This window comes from Grampus griseus (assembly GCF_964374135.1).
Source record: "Grampus griseus genome assembly, chromosome: 2".
In the NCBI taxonomy this organism is placed as follows: domain Eukaryota; kingdom Metazoa; phylum Chordata; class Mammalia; order Artiodactyla; family Delphinidae; genus Grampus; species Grampus griseus.
Window position 1 is genome coordinate 139314890 of NC_139018.1, and position 17855 is coordinate 139332744.

The 17855-nt window shown below is 49.6% G+C and overlaps 1 protein-coding gene across 3 annotated transcripts; it reads right to left on the reverse strand.

Annotated features, from left to right (window-relative positions):
* Positions 1 to 2884: 2884 nt before the first annotated feature.
* Positions 2885 to 16016, reverse strand: PLIN1 (perilipin 1). 3 transcript variants are annotated; one of them, XM_082648399.1, is made up of 9 exons: positions 15897 to 16016; positions 15175 to 15233; positions 12006 to 12210; positions 10284 to 10366; positions 8817 to 9081; positions 8338 to 8510; positions 6117 to 6311; positions 5471 to 5716; positions 2885 to 4450 (listed from the first exon to the last, which is right to left on the reverse strand). In XM_082648399.1, the coding sequence occupies exons 2-9, from the start codon at positions 15217 to 15219 to the stop codon at positions 4109 to 4111; spliced, it is 1554 nt and encodes a 517-aa protein (XP_082504525.1). In that variant the 5' UTR covers positions 15220 to 15233; positions 15897 to 16016; the 3' UTR covers positions 2885 to 4108. The 3 variants fall into 3 exon arrangements, with proteins under 3 accessions (XP_082504525.1, XP_082504526.1, XP_082504527.1); XM_082648400.1 differs by having other exon boundaries at positions 15175 to 15455; positions 15897 to 16000; XM_082648401.1 differs by lacking the exons at positions 15175 to 15233; positions 15897 to 16016 and adding an exon at positions 13695 to 13766.
* Positions 16017 to 17855: the final 1839 nt, after the last annotated feature.

Below are 17855 nucleotides of genomic sequence, written 5' to 3' on the forward strand. Positions count from 1 at the left end.
AAGCTGACTTTATTATTTGTATGGAAAAGCAAAGAGCCAGAAGTTGTAAAGCCCTCCTACAGAAGGGCAATGTGGGGGGCTTGCCCAACCAGATATGAAAACAGATTTTAAACCGTTGTAAGTCAGACAATGTGCTAATGCCACAGGAATAGATAAATAGAACACATTTGGAAACTTGATCTACGACGAAACTGAGAGTCGGGGGAAGCCAGACTATTCCATACATGAGGCAGAACCTGGTCCCTCTGTTCCACCTAGATGCAAGAAAGCATCATTCAGGCATCAGACATCAACAGGTCAGAAGCTTCCAGCTGACTTCTATAAGAAACTCTTAGCCTTCCCACAGTGTACAATTCAATTAAGGAGAAACTAAAAATTCAAGAAATTAGGAAAAGTATAGGATAATCAGTTATCCATATGGAAGAAAAATCAGATTCCTACTTAAACCATATATAAAAATTAATTAAATGTAAAAGGCAAAACTATGAAAATATTTGAAGAAAATACAGGGGAATATCTTCATGACTTCATGGTAGGGAGAGCTTTAAAAACTACTCAAAATTGCAAAACATAAAGGAAAAGAATTATAATTTTGACTAAGTAAAAATTAAGAACTTTTGTTCATTGAAAGAAACCATAAAGAGAATGAAAAACCACACACTGGAAGAGGATATTTGTGATGCGTAGAGTTGATAAAGGATTGGTATCCAAAAAATATTAAAGTCTTCCAGAAATCAATGAGAAAAAGAAAAACAACCAATAGAAAACTGCGCAAAAGTTTTGACAGACACTTCACAGAGGGGAAATACAAACATTCGATAAACATAATAAACAATGTTCAATATCACTGTGATTCACGGAATTAAGTCCACAAAGAAATGCCATTATACACACTTCAGATTTGCAAAAATGATAAAACCAGACAATACCGAGTGTTGGTAAGAACGTTGAATAAGAGGACTCATATACTTCTGGTGAGAATGTAAATCAGAACAACCAAGTTGGAGGACAATTTGGCAATATCTAGTTAACAATACACATACTTTATGACTTAGCAATCCCACTCTTCATCATCTTCCCTAAGCAACTCATAACAATGTTTACTGCCAAAAGTATGTAATAGTAGAAATAGAGGAGCAACCCAAATGTCTGTTGACAGGAGAGTGGTGTGGCAGAGATTGCAAGTTGCCCCCCACCCCCAGAATCCACTTCCCCTCCTTTTAAGACCTCAGATTTTTAACTAGATGCCTAGCCACCCCAAATAAAGACTATATTTCCCATCCTCCCTTTCAGCCAGATGTGGCCATGTGACTCTAAGATTTTTCTAGTGAGTTATAAGCAGAAGTTTAATTTCTTCTACCCCCTTGCTCTTTTCTGTGGCTGGAATATGGAGCTGATGACTTTTTAGTTTGTATCAACATTTAAATATTTAAAATAATTTGATTAATGCATTTAATAATTTTGATTAAGTAAAAAGTGCTTAAATGTTTAGGAAAACTATGGCTAATACAATGAGCATTAAAACCCAAGTTGCAGAGATATCTCTCTCCAGGCTCAGAAGTCCTTTGGATATTAAGATCCCAGATAAGTATGGAAGAAAAAAGTGGTAAATAATTGCATGGATAAATGTATGTCTGTAATGGTTGTTTTTCCATCTCTAAAAGCTGTGATTGAGTTGGAGGTGCATTTTATGAGCTGGAATAGAAGAGAAGGGATAGGGTATTTCTCTGGAGAGGAACGTTGGCATCCCAGTGTGAAGGGGAAGTCTTCCTGAGGTCCAGAGCTACCAAAGATGAGTGTGGATGAGCCCTCACATCCACATGAGCGAGAACATGTTCTGTTGTCAGAACAGAGAAAAGTCCCACATCCAACCTGGAGCCAATGAGGCAAATTTCTGACATTTAGAGAAGAGGCTTTGCTCTCATTTCTCACCAAAAAGTATTCAGAAATACTGAGGGCCAGGCTCAGAGCACTTTACCATCTATTTAATAATAAAAAGAGACTTATATGGCAAGCTGTTTGCTTCCTGGGCTGTCCTGTACTGGTTCCCGGCACCCTGGCTGAGGTCCAGGACAGGGTGAGGGGTCTGTGTCTGGCCAATGGGTGTTCTGACTTCTACAGTTCTCCTGGGTTGCTCCTGGCAGGAGGAGCCACAGGACTGTGGAGGAGTAGATAGTCAGGAGTGTGGTTTCTGGAGCTCCAGGAAGAAAGCAGCATGGGCAGGTGAGGCCCAGGATAGCTGTGTGTTTCTCTCTACACAACCAGACCTGAGGCCAGTTCTCCAGCAGCTGCCCACAGGAACCCTGCCAGGGCTAGGCTGGTACTGCCTTCTTAGCCATGTCATATCACCTTCTGAGGGCCCCTCTTGCCAGATCCATACCCCCTCCCCAGGAAACTGCTGAGTGTGGTGTGGATTGTGAGGTTAGGTGGAGGGCCCAAAGCTAGTTCAAGGTCATGACCATGTCCATATGTGTATGTCCATCAACACTCCCCTCTCCTCATTCTGGGCATCCTCAGATTTCAAAACCACGGATAAAGGCCAAGGACTCATTACACCAAAGATCTGCCAGGGCCCAGAGTCAGTTACACGGAGCTGGACTCTTAGGTGTGCCACAGAGTGGCGGCCAAGAGGGTGCTCATGGATCTGAGGGGGACCTATAGGGGCTGAGTGTATATATATAGAGATGTCTAAAAGGACTGACAGAAGTGTCAGAATTATCTGTGCAGCTGCAGATGACAAGAAAAACTGAGTTTGGTTTGGAAGGCTACTTGGCATTATCTATCAAGGTTTAAAATGAACGTTCCCTTTCACTCGACATGTCATCATTCCAAGTTATAAATTTACCCTATAGCTATATGCACACGTCTACATGAAACGTTTGTATAAAGACATTTATTGTAGCACTGTTCGAAGGAGCAAACAATTGGAAACAACCTAAAAGTCCATGATTAGGGCACTAGTTTAATCAAACATAGCACATCTATATTATGAAGCACTTACTGTGTGGCTGTTAAAAAGAGCAAGGAGGATTTATGATACTGATACAAAAAAGATTTCTAAGATGTATTGCTGAGTGAAAACAGCACTGAGTATAACCTCCCACAGCTTGTGTAAACAGTGGGGAGTATATACACATGTGCCTGTGCATGCACAGTCCGTAATCAGAAAGATACAGAAGAGACTGGCACCATGGTTGCTTTGGGGAAGAGAAACCAGGGAACTCAGGGAGGAAGGCACACATCCTTTGGCAGTGTTTGAATTTTTAACTTATATGTATGCATTTCCAAATGTAAGAAATATTAACATTTTCAAAAATAGGGCTTGGAATGAACAGTGGCTATAGAGTCCAAATATATGGTCTATACTGTATAACAAACGATCACCACTGTCTCCCAGCACTAGGGGCGCCAGCATTCGAGAAGTGGACGGAAGGGTGAACATGCAGGTGGAAAGCAGTAAGGGTGCAAATGGAAATGTAGCTGTGAACAGGACGGTGGCGCTACAGAGCACAGGCCAGGACTCAGCCTGTGAAGAGTGTGGGGCACTCAGAAAGTGATGCTCGTAGGTATATAAACACTCAAGAGCTTTTGCACCTGATTGCTGTTCCCCTCAAAGTAGTCTTCTGAGAGCCTGTATACTCAGAGGAATCTCTGCATTCAGGGCTTAAAAATGTGGCAGGATCTACTGCTTGAACCTTTAGGGTAGTGACACGTTCACTGGTGACAAATATTTGTCTACAGAGGATGGATGTAAATACTGGAAACAGTTAAATGTCACTTGGCCACAAATTTAGTGAAAGAAGTGAGAGATCAAGTTAGGCAATTAATCTTTTGGTAAAAATAACAAGGCATAGAATTAAAGCAGACTGCTAGTCTGATGCTTCTCAAAAATGGGCTCTGACAGCTAAGCCCAAAAAGGATGCTCAGAAGATGATGTGTGCCTTGGCAGCATCCTTGGAATGAGGCTCGGGACCCAAGGGGACTACTTGGAAGAAGTCAATGCTCATTTGGACATGTAGGTTCTGTTTGTTTTCAGGAGACAACAGCCCCAGCGCTCGGCCGGGGTGGGGCGTCGGGCCGGGCCGGGAGGGCGATGGGGGCAGCGGGCTCAGCTCTTCTTGCGCAGCTGGCTGTACTGCGTGCGGCCCAGGATGGGCTCCATGACGCTGGGCTGGAAGAAGCTGTCGCTGACCCTGCGCGCGGGCTTCTCGCGGGGCATGGCCGGCAAGGCGGTGCGCGGCGCGGCGGCCGTGTCCACCCGGTCCTCCGCGCCCGGGCCCTGAGCGCTGCGCAGGCTGCCGCGGGACTGCGCGGGGCGCGACGCGGTATCCGAGCCGGCGGGCAGCGCCCCGGACCCCCTGCGCTCCGCCTCCGGGCTCTCGGCCTCGGCAGGCGGGTTTTCGATCTCCCGGAATTCGCTCTCGGGCTCCATCAGCGACAGCCTGGGGAGCTGGGGGCCAGCAAACCACGTTAGGCCCCCGCCTTGGCCCTAGTCCCTGCGCCTCCCACCACCGCCTCCTCTGCGGCCCTCGCGGTCACGCCTCCAGGGAGCGACCGTCCGGAGGGCAGAGGCCGGGGTGTGGGACAGGGATGGAGGGTGTGGGGGAGACCGCTTAGGTCCTGCCCTCCCTGACAGTGTGCACAGTCCAGACCCCCAAGGCAAGGCAGACAGCCACCCTCTAAAGTTTCTGGACCCCTCGGGTCTCCCTCGGAGGTTCCTCAGTGGGAGGTCAGTGGCGTTCCTGACCCTTCCTTGCCCCTGCCTGGGTCAGGGTACCCACGCCTGGCTCTGTTTTGGGCCCAAGGTGAACAAGCTGGCTGCCAAGACCCCCTGCCATGCCTCTTGGTGAGAGTGAGTGGCTGAGTAACCCATTCCCCCACTACCCTCACAGCCTCCCTCAACCCTCAGCTCTAAGGGGCCTCCTGCCCTGACCAGCCCTCCTACTGACTGCTCGACCTGTAACTTGCTCTGGAAAGGGACCCAGGGACCCCCAAAGTGATAGTACTGGCACTCCTTGGGGTTTTCCTGTTGGTGACAGGTGTTGGAATTGGCATGGCGGCAGCTGCTGTCCCCTGGAACCTAGCCGACCCCGCAGGGTGCCCTGGAAGCCTCCCTGCAACGCTTTCCCAGGGAGCAGCATGCAAACCTGCCAGGTCCTTCAGTTTGGAGCTGAGGGGTGAGGACTTGGCCACTGGGACCCCCAGATTAATGGTGGGTGACCTCCCCAGCAGCAGGTGGGAAGGACAGATGTGGGGAAAGGTCTCAGGCCAAGGCCACAGGTCTCTGTACTTTGGGGGCTGCCAAGGCCCCCAGTCAAGGCCATAGTATGTCAAAATGTTTCTGGGGCACTGAGGATCAGAGACTGGGGAAGGGAGGGCAGCTGCAGCCCCTTCAGTCAAATCTGCTTTATCTGTCCTTTCAGGGGTGGGGGGGAGGGGGAGGGTTAGCCGGAAGGGTAGGGGGACTCACCGGCACATAGTGCACCACGGTGTCCACGACGTTGTCAGTAACGCCCTTCAGGGCATCAGACAGGGACATGGCCCTGCCCTTGGTGGAGGAGACAGCATGGGCTGGCATGAGATGCAGCAACCTCCCTGCCGTGCCCAGCACAGCCGCAGGCACCCACGTCACGACCGAGGTGGTGCTCTGGAGGGCCTTCTGCAGGGTGTGCACCACACCACCCAGGAGGTCTTGTGGGCCAGGCAGGGCTGCTCCCTGGGGGCCAGAGCAAGGTCAGTGCCTCCTCAGCAACTCCCCTGACCCTTCCCCTCTCCTCACCATCCCCAGAGCTAGAGGGGAAAGAACGTGGATACCAAACTGAAAAAACTATTAGCCTGGCTCTTGGGCAGGTCACTTCTGCTCTCTGAACCTCAGTTTCTTCATCTGCAAAATGGGGACGACAATCTCTGTCCTGCCTATTTTATGGGGTTGTTGTGAGGATCCTCTGAGAGAACTTTGTTATCTGGGTGTTTGGGGGTGAGGTGAAGAGCACTGCACCCATGTACTACATTCCTGGGGCCCCTGTTTCACCCGGGGCCTCTGCTTCTCACCCCCTCGGTGGGCTGTGGGACCTCCAGGTTCCCGCATCCTGCTCGGCTTCTGCTCTCTCCCTTACCTCACTGAGCTTGTTCTCCTCCGTCTCTGATTCCTCCTCCTCCACCTCTGTCTCCTCCCCCTCTGTGTCCATCTGGTCATTGTGGTCCTCCTCCCGGGTGGCAGTGAGGTTGTGCAGCCAGGGCACCCGCACCTCACTCGACCGCCGGGACACCACCTGTATGGCCGCCGATGCGCCCCACTGGGCCAGGCTGCTCTGAGGGCGGGAAGGTGGCGGGCTGCTGGTTTCACAGCCCCTGCCAGAGGCTGGGCAGCCCCAGCAGGCAAAGCCCCTCACCCCCAGGGTCAGGGTTGGGGGAGGCAAGCAGGGCCTGGCCCCAGCAGACTGTTCTTCAAACTTTTTATGGAGTGGTAACTTACACCCACTAAGGTGCACAAGCTTTAGTATACACCTCTGGGAATTTTTAGAAACACACACCTGTGTGACCATTACAGATCAAGATATAGACATTTTCGACACCCCAGAAGACTCCCTGTGCCCCTCACCCAGTCAGTACCACATAAGGGTGGCCACATTCTGGCCTCTATCACCATGCATTGATTTTTCTCATTTGTAAATGGACTCACACAACGTGTTTTCTTTCGTGAATAGCTTTTGTTCAACGTTGTGTTGTGAGATTCATCCACATTACTGAGTGTCAGAGTAGTTCCTCCTTTTTCATTTGTGTCATATTCCACTGAATAAATATACCACAATATACCCATTCTACTGTTGATGGACATTTGTGTTATTTCCAGTTCTTGGCTAAGGATAAAGCTGATAGGAACATTTCCGGTGTGTCTTTGGGGGACATAAGCTCTTATTTCTGTCGGGTGGAATTGCTGAGTCATAGGGGATATGTATGTTTAGCTTTAGTACATACTCCCTGCAGATCTTTTAAAGAGTGAAAAAAATCAAGTGGGCCAGAGGATCCCATGGGAGGAAACTGACATGGGTAGGTGGGCTGGTGTCCCCTGGAGCACAGCTTGGCTCATTTCAAACCCCTAGGGAACCCCACAAACAGGGTCTCCTTGTTATACATCCTTAGGGGACACCATTATTTTCTTTTTAAGATTTTTTTCTTTTTTGATGTGGACCATTTTTAAAGTCTTTATTGAATTTGTTGCAGTATTGCTTGTTTTATGTTTGGTCTTTTGGCTGCGAGGCATTTGGGATCTTAGCTGCCTGACCAGGGATCGAACCCACACCCACTGCATTGGAAGGCAAGGTCCTAACCACTGGACCGCCAGGGAAGTCCCTGGGACACCATTATTTTCTATATGAACGGTGGTGGCTGAGGCTGTGCCGTACAGTGGCCCCCGCCCACTAGGGGCTAGGCCAGGGCGCAGGAGTTAGTCTAGCCCCCATGGGGAAGTGGCCCCCCAGTGCAGGTGACAGAGGAGAACTACTACTCCTGTATCCCTACTGGAGCTACAGGAACTGGCACATAGTAGGTTCTCAGCAAACATTTGCTTGAATGAATGAGCCAGGCCTGAGGATGCTTTTAAAAGTACCACCCTCTTGATGGCTGAGAAGTGGTTATCTTGTTTGCTGACATTTATGCGTTAATGCTTTTATTTCCTTTTTTTTGAGGTGGGGGGCTGCTTAGTTTCTTACTAAAGTTCCTATGAAAATAATCCAGGCTATCTCTGCTAAAATACACAGAGAGGTGGAGGTGGGGTGTGGTGGGGAGTAAGCCCTATCTGGGCCTAGAAAAGGCAGCTTTACCTTGGGTGCAGTGGGATGCAAATTAGAAGCCTCTAGAAGGGAAACCAGAACCCTGGGCACAGCCAGAGACACAGCCCAGCTGGGGCTCTCTGCCCAACAGAATGGGTTTTGTGCCTTGCTTATTTACAGATGACACTCCCTAGTGCCTAGAGGGCAGATGGGGCGGGGGGGGGGGGGGGTGTCTCTGCTTCCTCACAAGTGGGAGGGCCCACTTGGGAGGAGGAAGGCTTGGGAGGGTGGGGGTGACTCAGAGGGAGAATGGGAGAGACAGAAGAGGGTGGGGGGCAGGACCACCCTAACAAGCAGGCCTGCCCTCTCCCCTTGCATCCTAGAGGACTAGCCCACCACCCCACCTAAGTCCTCTTGTCCTTAGACCTAAAGTCCCCGCCCAGGCCGGAAGAGAGGAAGTTCCTAGGACAGGAGGCAGAATTGGGTAGGGGATGGGAGGGACCAGGAGGCCCACAGACAGGGTTCCCAGGCCGTGGGTCAGTCAGAGCTCAGGGCAGACACTCACCAGGGGCGCCACACCTGGGATCCACATGGCCAGGGCCTGGCCCTGTTTCAGCACCCGGGCTGTGGTCTGGAAGGTGTGTTGAGAGAGAGTGTTGGCCAGGGCCCCAACCCTGCTCACGAGGCCCGGCTTGGCCTGGGGAGGTTTCTGGGCATGCTGCTGTCCTGGAGCAGGGGCTAGGTAGGAGTTTGTGAGGGGAAGGAAAGGAAAGCTGATCAGAAAGGCACTGGGCAAAGCTGGGTTGTGTCTAGGGTTGGAAAGTGGTCATCCTAGCTCCACCACAAGCTTGCTGGTGATTTGGGCAACTCACTTTCTCCACTTAAAAATGGGGAGAGAGGGCTAGGTGAGGATGGATCCATCTGAAAATCTTGCTGGGCCATCCCTGTTCCAGAGCAGGGGCTAGATGGGCCCTGGCTGCCTCTTCCTAATTCCCAAGCAGCATGGGGGCCAACTCGCTCCCCAGGCCCCCTAATGGCAGATACCTGACTCTTCCTTGGCTGGAGGGAGGAGGAACTCTACCACCTTCTCAACACCACCCAAGGCCAAGTCGGCTCCTCCAGAGGCTAGCTGGCCAGCTCGGGTGTTGGCAGCAAATTCGGCAGTGTCTTTGACCATCCCCCAGGCGAGCTCACAGCCAGCCAGAGCGGCCTCTAGGACTTTGTCTGAAGTGCTGGCGATGGGCACACTGATGCTGTTCCTGGCACTGCGAAGGCGGGTAGAGATGGTGTCCTTCAGCTCAGAAGCAATCTGGAGGAAGTGGGGAGGGGAGTCAGGCATTGGATCTGACAGACCCTGAGCCCAGCTTCAGGAAAGCCTCATTTAAAGGGGACTGGCACCAATATTTGGGCAGCTTGATTAAGCTGAACTTAAAAGGAAAAGGGCTCCAGTCCTTCTTGTGCCAACCACTTAGATCTCCTGACTTCTTTGCACCCCATTTCTACCTGTCAAGATCCTAACCATCCTTCAAGAATGCCCCCTAAAGTCCACCTCCTTGATAACACCTCATGCACACAAGACATCTCCTCTTCCAAATTCCTCTGCTGTCTGCTCTGTCTTGCCCTCAGAACATTGCTCACATTCCTATCTGCACTTATGTGGACTTATAGATGTGGTTGATCTTCCTACAGGTTCTGCATTGAAATAATGTCTTTCTCTCCTTTGCCTTAGGAGCTCCTCTGTGACAAAGACGTTGCCGTTTATCTGGAAAAATAAGTGAAGAGCACAGGCCTCAGAGCCAAATAGACCTGCTCTCATGTGGCCTCCACTTAAGGCTGTGTGGTCAGGGGGAAGTCACTAGTTTTCTCATCTGTAAAATGGGGATACCCACCCCTATACCAGAGGATTGACAAGAGGATTAAATGAGAGGGCTCTATAAATCATATGTCATGACCCCTGTCATAGGGTAGGGCTCAGTAAATGTTTGTGAGATGGGTGGTAGTTTGTCAGTGAGATGGATAGCGTCTGAGAGTGCAACTTATTCCCCCAAAGCACCAGACATGGCCCTTACCATGGCAAATGCCCAATGAATAGCCATCCAGGTGAAGTGACATTTTCAGTCTCATGGTCCATAAAGTGTTGGATCTTGAGGACATGGGACTGCAATCCTGGGATCTGACGAGTGTGACCCATGATCTCAGGTGGCTGTAGTCACCAAACGGTCCAAAGAGCAGGGAATCAGAAGCAGTGGGCCCTACCCCAAGCTCCTGTTTGAGTTTGCCTCTGGACTGTGCCTGCTGGTTTCAGAAAGCCTGCCTTCATCTGGCCCCACAGGGAGAGGAAGAAGCCCATCGTATGGTCTTAGGGACAGGCAGCTGCCACCAGCCTTGGAAGGCATTTGCCACAGAAACAAAAGACTCACATTTATGCATCATGGGCTCGTGCCCTCTCCTCAACTGGGAGGCAGTGACAACAGAATGTGGGGAGCCTTAGAGAAGAGGAGAGGGGCTCACCTTTTCAGGAGGATACTGGAGGGCCGGGATCTTTTCCTCCAGGTGGTCCAGGCCTCGGCAGGCCAGCTCGTTGGCAGCTATGACTGGAAGCAAAAGGCCATGGTCAGGTGAGCTGTGCCCCCACTGTGAGAGCCCAGCAGGGGCCTCTGTGCCAAGGAAGGCACCTTGGAGCCCTCAAAACCCCCAGCCCTGCTACCCCCAAAGCATCTGGGAATCTGAGGCCCTCTGCTACTTTTAGCCACCATTCACTGTGACTCCTTGAGAGCAGGATGTTTTCCCTCTGAGCTGGAGCTCTGGAGTCATGCAGATCTGCACTCAAAGCCCAGCACCTGCATCTGCAGTGTAGTTTCAGGCAGGTCGCAACCTGGCTGAGCCTCAAGTTCCTCACTTGTAAAATGTGGATTAATGCGGACAAACGTTGCAGGGTTGTCGTGAGGAGGAAGTGACAGAACCTTTGTGAATCACCAACAGATCCTGGTCTCTCCTCCTCCTACAACCCCTCTTTGGGTGAGCGCTGGGTGAACACGAGGGGGGAGAGCAGAGGTGTCATGGTGGAGGGGCAGCCAGGCCCTAGGGTGGGAGCAGGCCTGGCACTGCTTAATTCTAGAGGTGAAAGGCTGTTCTAGAGTTCCAGATAGTCCATGGCCCTTCCTTTTAACCTCTAGGAATGAGATGGTCAACACTGGGAAGAAGGTCACAGGGAAGAGTGCCAGAGGATGCAAATGTTCCCGGGAGATACTGCCCAGGGGCTGCCGAGGACATCAGCTCTGCACACATGACCATGGAGATCACAGTTTTAAAGGATATCTATATATTCTCTTTCATATGTTCTTTCTCCAGATATCCCAGGTTTCTTCACAAAATTCTCAAGCAGCAGAGAGCCCAGATGACTTGGCTGACTTCCGATTGGGCAAAGTGAGACCCAGGGAAATTATTTAAGGAGTTTGCAGGCAGGGAGGTGGACCCAGGCCCAGGTCTTCTTTATATCTGCCCTCTCCCGTTGGCTGTGCCAAATCCTCAGATACCCATAACTCTGTAATCAGGACTGTGGCAGGTCCTAGACTTCTGGAATTTCCCTCAGCCCAGAGCCGTGCCATGGAGACCATATTTTCCAACGGGGCAGAACAATTTGAACAGGGGCAGGTCTGGTAAGTTGTCCTCACCTTCAGGGCCCTGACTGGTAGCTCTCTGCTGCCCCGGCCTGTCATGGGGCCAGTACCATCAGCTGCTGGACCCAGAGGGCTTCCCCTCTCCCTCCTCTCCCCCGATTCCTGCCAGGCTAGCCCTAGTGCCCACTGCCTCTGCCTCTGTGCCAGACTCTGCTAGTTCCTGCTGCTGCTGCTGGATATGGAGCCAAAGTGGGTGTCTGGTCTGCCATGGGCCCCCACTCCCACCACTGCCCTCATAGCTCTGCCCACCCCTTCTCCTGCCAATTATGTGGCCCATCATTGTCGTCCTAGGAAAATGCCAGCTGGGCTACAGATGAGGCATCTATACATGAGAAGAGACCTATATCTATATCTACATCTATATTTATATCATCTATATCTGTAGATGAAAAGACTATGTAATGGGATGTAGATACTTAGGAAGGCAGTCAGACAAACAAAAAGGCAGACAGACAAGCAAGCTATCAAACAGACTGATAGACGGACAAAAGATTGGCAGGCAGGCAGTGAGCATCACTGAACAGGCAGACAGCCTCCGAGTGCAAGGACTCACACTGGGTGGACAGCCTTCGGACCACCGGCTCCATGCTCCAGGCTGCCAAGCTGGTGGCGCTCTGCACGCCCTTCTCGTATGCACTGCATACAGAGGTCACCAGGGGGTGGGCTTCCTTGGTGCTGGTGTAGGTCTTCTGGAAGCACTCACAGGTGCTGCTCACCACCGGCAGCTGCAGAACCCGCTGCAGCACGTTCTCCTGCTCCTGGAGTGGAAGGAAAGCAGGTACTGAAGTCATCCCACCTCCTCCTCCCACCTCCTGGGGAGGCAGCCCCAGGGCCATGGAGCCCATTAGGGCTGGCCTGGGTCCAAGAGACCTAGGAGAAACCCAGACTAGAGAGGTCTCTGGAGGCCCCACAGGGAAAACAAGAGCCAAGCTGCCATGCTCTCCTGGTCACAATCCTGGCTCTGGAGAGCTACTGGGCAAACTCTGGCCTCCAGGGGCTACCCCCCAACCCGCAGCCACCCCACTTAAACTTAATGGTAGGAGCAAGTGTGTCGGCGCACCTGCCTGGAGTTTTAGTCCATCTTGGATTGGTAGCTTCATCTGAACATCATTCTGGTCTTTTCGGGAGACTGCCTCCCTGCCTCCAGTGCTTGTCCCACTGCCTAGGATGCTCCCCTTCCCTCCCACAGTCCCTTCCGTCTGGCAAAATGTCACTCCTTCAAGACACGGCTTGAGCATTGCTTCTTGTGTGAAGCTTCCTGACTCTCCTCCTTCACATCAGAAGCCACCACTTCCCTCGCTGGGTTTTTTCCGTATCATACATGGTGCTCGTCTTGATCATGTGTGTACTTGGCTCTCTCCCAGGAGACTGTCATCTCTGTATCTCCAGGGCCTAACCTAAAGCCTGCACAGTAATGTTAGTTGAATAGGTGAATCACAGTCAGGGCTGCACCTAAGGTGTTAAGTTTAGATCTGCCCAACCATACAGAATCACAGAATCTTAGGCCTCCAGGGGCCTCTGTAGCAAGACTGCTTCCCACGGTCCCTCTGGGAGGCTTGTATTTGGACGTCTCCTTGCATGGAGCTCACCCCTCATAGAGTGGCCTATGCCCCTTGTTGGACAGCGTGGCTGAGCTGAAATCCGCTCCACTCTCTGCCCTGTGTAACAATACTGAGGAAATCTGTTTCATCATTCATGGGCTGGCCTTTCACACACTTGAAGACAAATATTTCTCCCTTTAGCAGTCCCTTCTCCATTCTAAATAGCTCTAGTTCCTTACTTAGCTTACAAACGGCTCAGCCCCCTGATCTGCTGATTCCCTCCTCTGCACACACTACAGTTTGACATCGCCTTTCTAAAAAATATAGCACTCAGACTTGAAGACAGCATTCCAGGTGTGGTCTGAGTGTGTGAGGTATAGTGAAACCATCACCTCTCGTTATTGGGGTGCTGTGCTCTTATTAATGCATTCTAATCTCAATAGCAGGCACTTAATTAAACTTTAGATCACCTAAGAATCTTAGTGGAGAAACACTGATCTTTGAGGTTAAAAAAAAAAAAGAAAAAGTGGATTCTAATCCTGCAGAGGGAAACATTTACTCAGTGCCATTATGCTCCAGGCACTGATTGGGGTGCTTTCATGATATGACCTCATTTAATTCTAAGAGCGACACTCTGAGGACAGCATTATCATCAGCACTTTGCCAATGAGACAAAGACTCAGAGATGTGAAGTGACTTACCCAAGATCACACAGCTAGTGAGTGGCACTGCCAGGCCAACTCAGGCCTGAAACAGCATGTCTGAGATTTGCTTCAAAATAACACAAGGGGGCTTCCCTGGTGGCGCAGTGGTTGAGAGTCCGCCTGCCGATGCAAGGGACACGGGTTCGTGCCCCAGTCCAGGAAGATCCCACATGCCGCGGAGCGGCTGGGCCCGTGAGCCATGGCCGCTGAGCCTGCGCGTCCTGAGCCTGTGCTCCGCCACGGGAGAGGCCACAGCAGTGCCCATGTACCGCAAAAAAACAAAAACAAAACAAAACAAAAAACACAAGGCTGGGGAATGAATGGGGTGAGGATGAGGCACAATTGTCCATGGATTATGGTTGCTGGGGCTAGTGAAGGGTATTATATTTTTCTGTCTGTTCTTAGGAATATTAAGAATTCTCCACATAAACATCCCAGGTCTGACTCAGATGTTCGAGCTCTTTCTGTAGCTTTGAATATGCACTGTTGCATAGTTCTACTCTAAAGGTGAGGACCTAGCTTCTTCTGTTTGTAGGCGGCTGAATTAGAAGACCCATCAAGGAGACCTGATGTATACTAGACAGCAAGCTGCAATATTTCAGCTTTTGGTCTTGCAGGTGAGTTTGAAATTTGAACCAGAAAAAGATTATGACTGTAAACAAGAAAAAATTTCTTTAACATTTTGGACAGAACCTTCAGGAGTTGTTATAGGCAAAGCCAAAGGAGAGAGGTCCTGGGACGGCAATAAACTATCAATACCTCTTAACTATGCACTTGATCATTTTATGCCTCTCTGTGTTCTATGATCCAATAAAAAACTTAACATGGTGATTACTAGTACAGAGGTTAGTTAAAGCCTAACTTGGGACAAGATGGGTATTATATGGGTTCACAATTTTTAAGTTTCACTATTTGAACTGTACCTAAATTAGAGAGGCCTTGCCAGGAGGCATCAATACACCTAAACGTGTCAAACCACTCTGAGTCACACTGAAAACCAGGTCAGACACACAAACTGGACACACTGCCCCTCTAACCCCTTCCCACATACATAATGTGCATCGTGTAACTCTAAGAGGTGCCATTTACATAGACTGCACCATACAAGAAGCCTCTGGAGTTACAAAATGCAGAGGCTCCATCCCAAATATACATTTCGCCTGGGTGGACAAAGCATGGGCTTCTGTTTCAGGCTTTAGAATATAGTAGTTCCCTTCCTCTCCTTTCCCTCCCAGCCAACTTTTCTGTGCTTTTTCTCCAAGGTACTTAGTTTTTAATAGACATCTTTTGTTCCCCCTCACATTCTCTAACAGCCTTCTGCAAAAGGTAGTGAGGGCAAGAATAACTAAGACATAATGGTCAATGAGTTATGAATATAATCTAGACATATCTTGCTCTAAGCCCCCTGAACTTCTCCTCCCGTCTCCTTCCTCCCCACAGAGTTGTCCACTGTCTCATATAAGCCCAGGTTACTTACAGGGCGGTCTTCATCCAGCAAAGTTGGACCCTTGTTAACTGCCATCGGAGCTCTTCAAGCTGCAAAGCAGAGGGTTCCAGGTCCATGAGAAAGTCCTCAGCCTGAGATCCACAGGATCAGTCCCCTACCTCTCATGGCCATCAGGGGGGCCCAGGCTGTCTGGGAACTCAAGTTCCCTGAAGAGAAGGTATTTGGAGGATGAATGTCACAGACAAGTGGCCAGTCCTTAGAGTCCCATAGGGATGAGTTGTCCTGCAGCCTACTTGTCAAGACCGTAGTTTCTTATAAGGATTCAGGGTAAGAAATAAAAAATGAAAGTAACTTTAAGAGATAAGAGGTTGTAGATGTTTAGGAGCTCTTAGATGAGGGTCCAAAAGAGACAAACAAAGTTTCAGATTTAGTCTTTTTTTTTTAAACGAAAAAGTTCTGCATTAATTCCTCTCTTTTTAAATAAGCAAATCTGCCAGTTATTCCCTCTGTGCTCAACCAGAGGAGAAAGTAGTCATTCTTAAAACCAGCAATTTCAGCTCTGTTCTGGAAAACTAGTGGCCCCAGAATATCTACTCTACACTCTTGGTCATTCACCCTGAATAATCTCTCCCTTAGTGGTTTCCCTGCAGGCCTCTTCATCCTCAGTAAAATTCCCAGAAGACCCTTACCCTCAACTTCTTTAATTCTCAGAAACAAACCAGGTAAGGTTGTCCCAGGATCCCCACACTCACTCCAGCTGATGCCACCTCAGTCCCACGGAGCCCGGGCTGCAGAGCGTCTCCTCCAGCAGAAACAATTCCAGTTGCTCTGGGGAGTCTTGAGCAAAGCTACTAACACCTCCCAGATAGAGGAGGGCAGAGAAGAAGAGAAAGCTGGTTCATGGTTATTTGACCCAGCGTCCCCTGGGCATATCTTAACTTCTGTAAGGAGGTTTAGCCAACTAGGAGTTAGATTGCACAGCTGTAGGAAACCATACTCAAAGGAGTTATTATTCCATTAGATAGCTGTTCTGTAACATATTTCTGGCCCCCAGTTCTCAAGAAACTTTTCCAGAAAGAAGATTTTGGGATATGTGTCATTAAACTCATAAGCTCTAAAGTTTTATAATCTTTGGCTCCTTTTCCATTAGAGGGTCCTACGGAACCCTTTTCAACCCATTTGCCTCATCCTTATTTTTTACTATCAAGAGTGAATTTTGAACAGTAAGATTTAAATCCACACAGGAACACAGTTTACCTGAATGTATTAGTCTTTGATTATGAAGATGAATTGCTCCCAGTGAAGAAGAGAACCAGAGCTGTGGTTTACTCCTTGACAATCTAGGCTTTGAGGGAACAATTTCAATCTCTGCAAAATCCTGGATTTCAAGAAAGTTTATTGAACTCTACCTGGTCTAAGATGCCACCAGAATATGCAGTGGGAAAGCCAACTGGATTTTGTCAAGTTTGGAAAAGTGACAATGTTGACCAAGGTTCTGTTACTGATCAACAGCATCCAGACAACCACCGATCACCTCTCATCCCTTCCTTAGCGATGAATCAGGCAGGAGCCCAGGTGCTAATTCTTGGCTTCAAAGATGATGGAGGCTGTGGTTTTCAGACATCGTTTTCAGATTGTCTAATAAGGGCTTTTTAATTAAAATGGGTAATAGGACAAAACTTTTTTTCCTTATTTTTTGTAGAATCATATTTAGTGTTGACTCTCTGCTAAGTTGTATACTGTGGGCAATAGGAGAAAGAGGCAGGGAATGGAGAGACTGATACAAAGGATCTATTTGGGTTTTTTTTGTTTTTGTCTTTATTTTTGGCTGCATTGGGCCTTCGCTGCTGCGCATGGGCTTTCTCTAGTTGTGTTGAGCGGGGGCTCCTCTTTGTTGCAGTCCGTGTTCTTCTCATTGCGATGGCTTCTCTTGTTGCGGAGCTCAGGCTCTAGGTGGGCGGGCTTCAGTAGTTGTGGCACGCAGGCTCAGTAGTTGTGGCTCGGGGGCTCTAGAGTGCAGGCTCAGAGTTGTGGCGCACGGGCTTAGTTGCTCCACGGCATGTGGGATCTTCCTGGACCAGGGCTCAAATCTGTGTCCCCTGCATAGGCAGGCAGATTCTTAACCACTGCACCACCAGGGAAGTCCCCAAAGGATCTATTTGTGGTAGATCCTTTGTATCAATCCTGTATCTAGGATACTGATAAAGCAGGAGAGGGAGGAAAGAGTCAAGCAGTCTCCAAAAGGAGTAATAAATATGTGATACATTTAATACTTATTGATCCAACCTGGGCTTTTAAAATATAAGACAATAATGGAGAGGAAGAGAAGTATCTAAAAAAAGTGGCCTCAGCCCTCACCTCACTTCAAGGTTCAGGACAAATTATCTATGAGGCTGTGTCGAGAGAGTACCCTGGGCCAAAGGGTAATGTTAAGATTTTGAAGCCGTGGCTTTGGGCCAGAGGACATACAGGGCTCTGTGCCTGAAAGCTCTGTTGACAAAGGTCGTTCTTTGGCCGCTTCAGCTGGGCGTCCAGAATGTGGGTGAGAGGTGAGAAGTAGTGAAAGGGTCTAAGGGAGTCCCTCAGGAAGAGTCCACTTTCCAGCAGCAGCTTGAAGGACATGGTTACCTTGTTTTCTTCCCCATCCCTACATGGCCCTCCCAACCCTGTCCAACTACCACATGAGCACAGGGACCTTGGTCATCTTGTGC

Bases quoted from the DNA above. Each gene is read 5' to 3' on its own strand.
- PLIN1 (XM_082648399.1), bottom strand. From the start codon at position 15,219: ATGGCAGTTAACAAGGGTCCAACTTTGCTGGATGAAGACCGCCCT. The intron at 6,312-8,337 runs GTGAGTGTCTGC...TCCCGCCCTCAG, and splicing joins TCCCAGGTGTGGCGCCCCTG to AGCAGCCTGGCCCAGTGGGG. The intron at 4,451-5,470 runs GTGAGTCCCCCT...GCTGGCCCCCAG, and splicing joins CCGTGGTGCACTATGTGCCG to CTCCCCAGGCTGTCGCTGAT.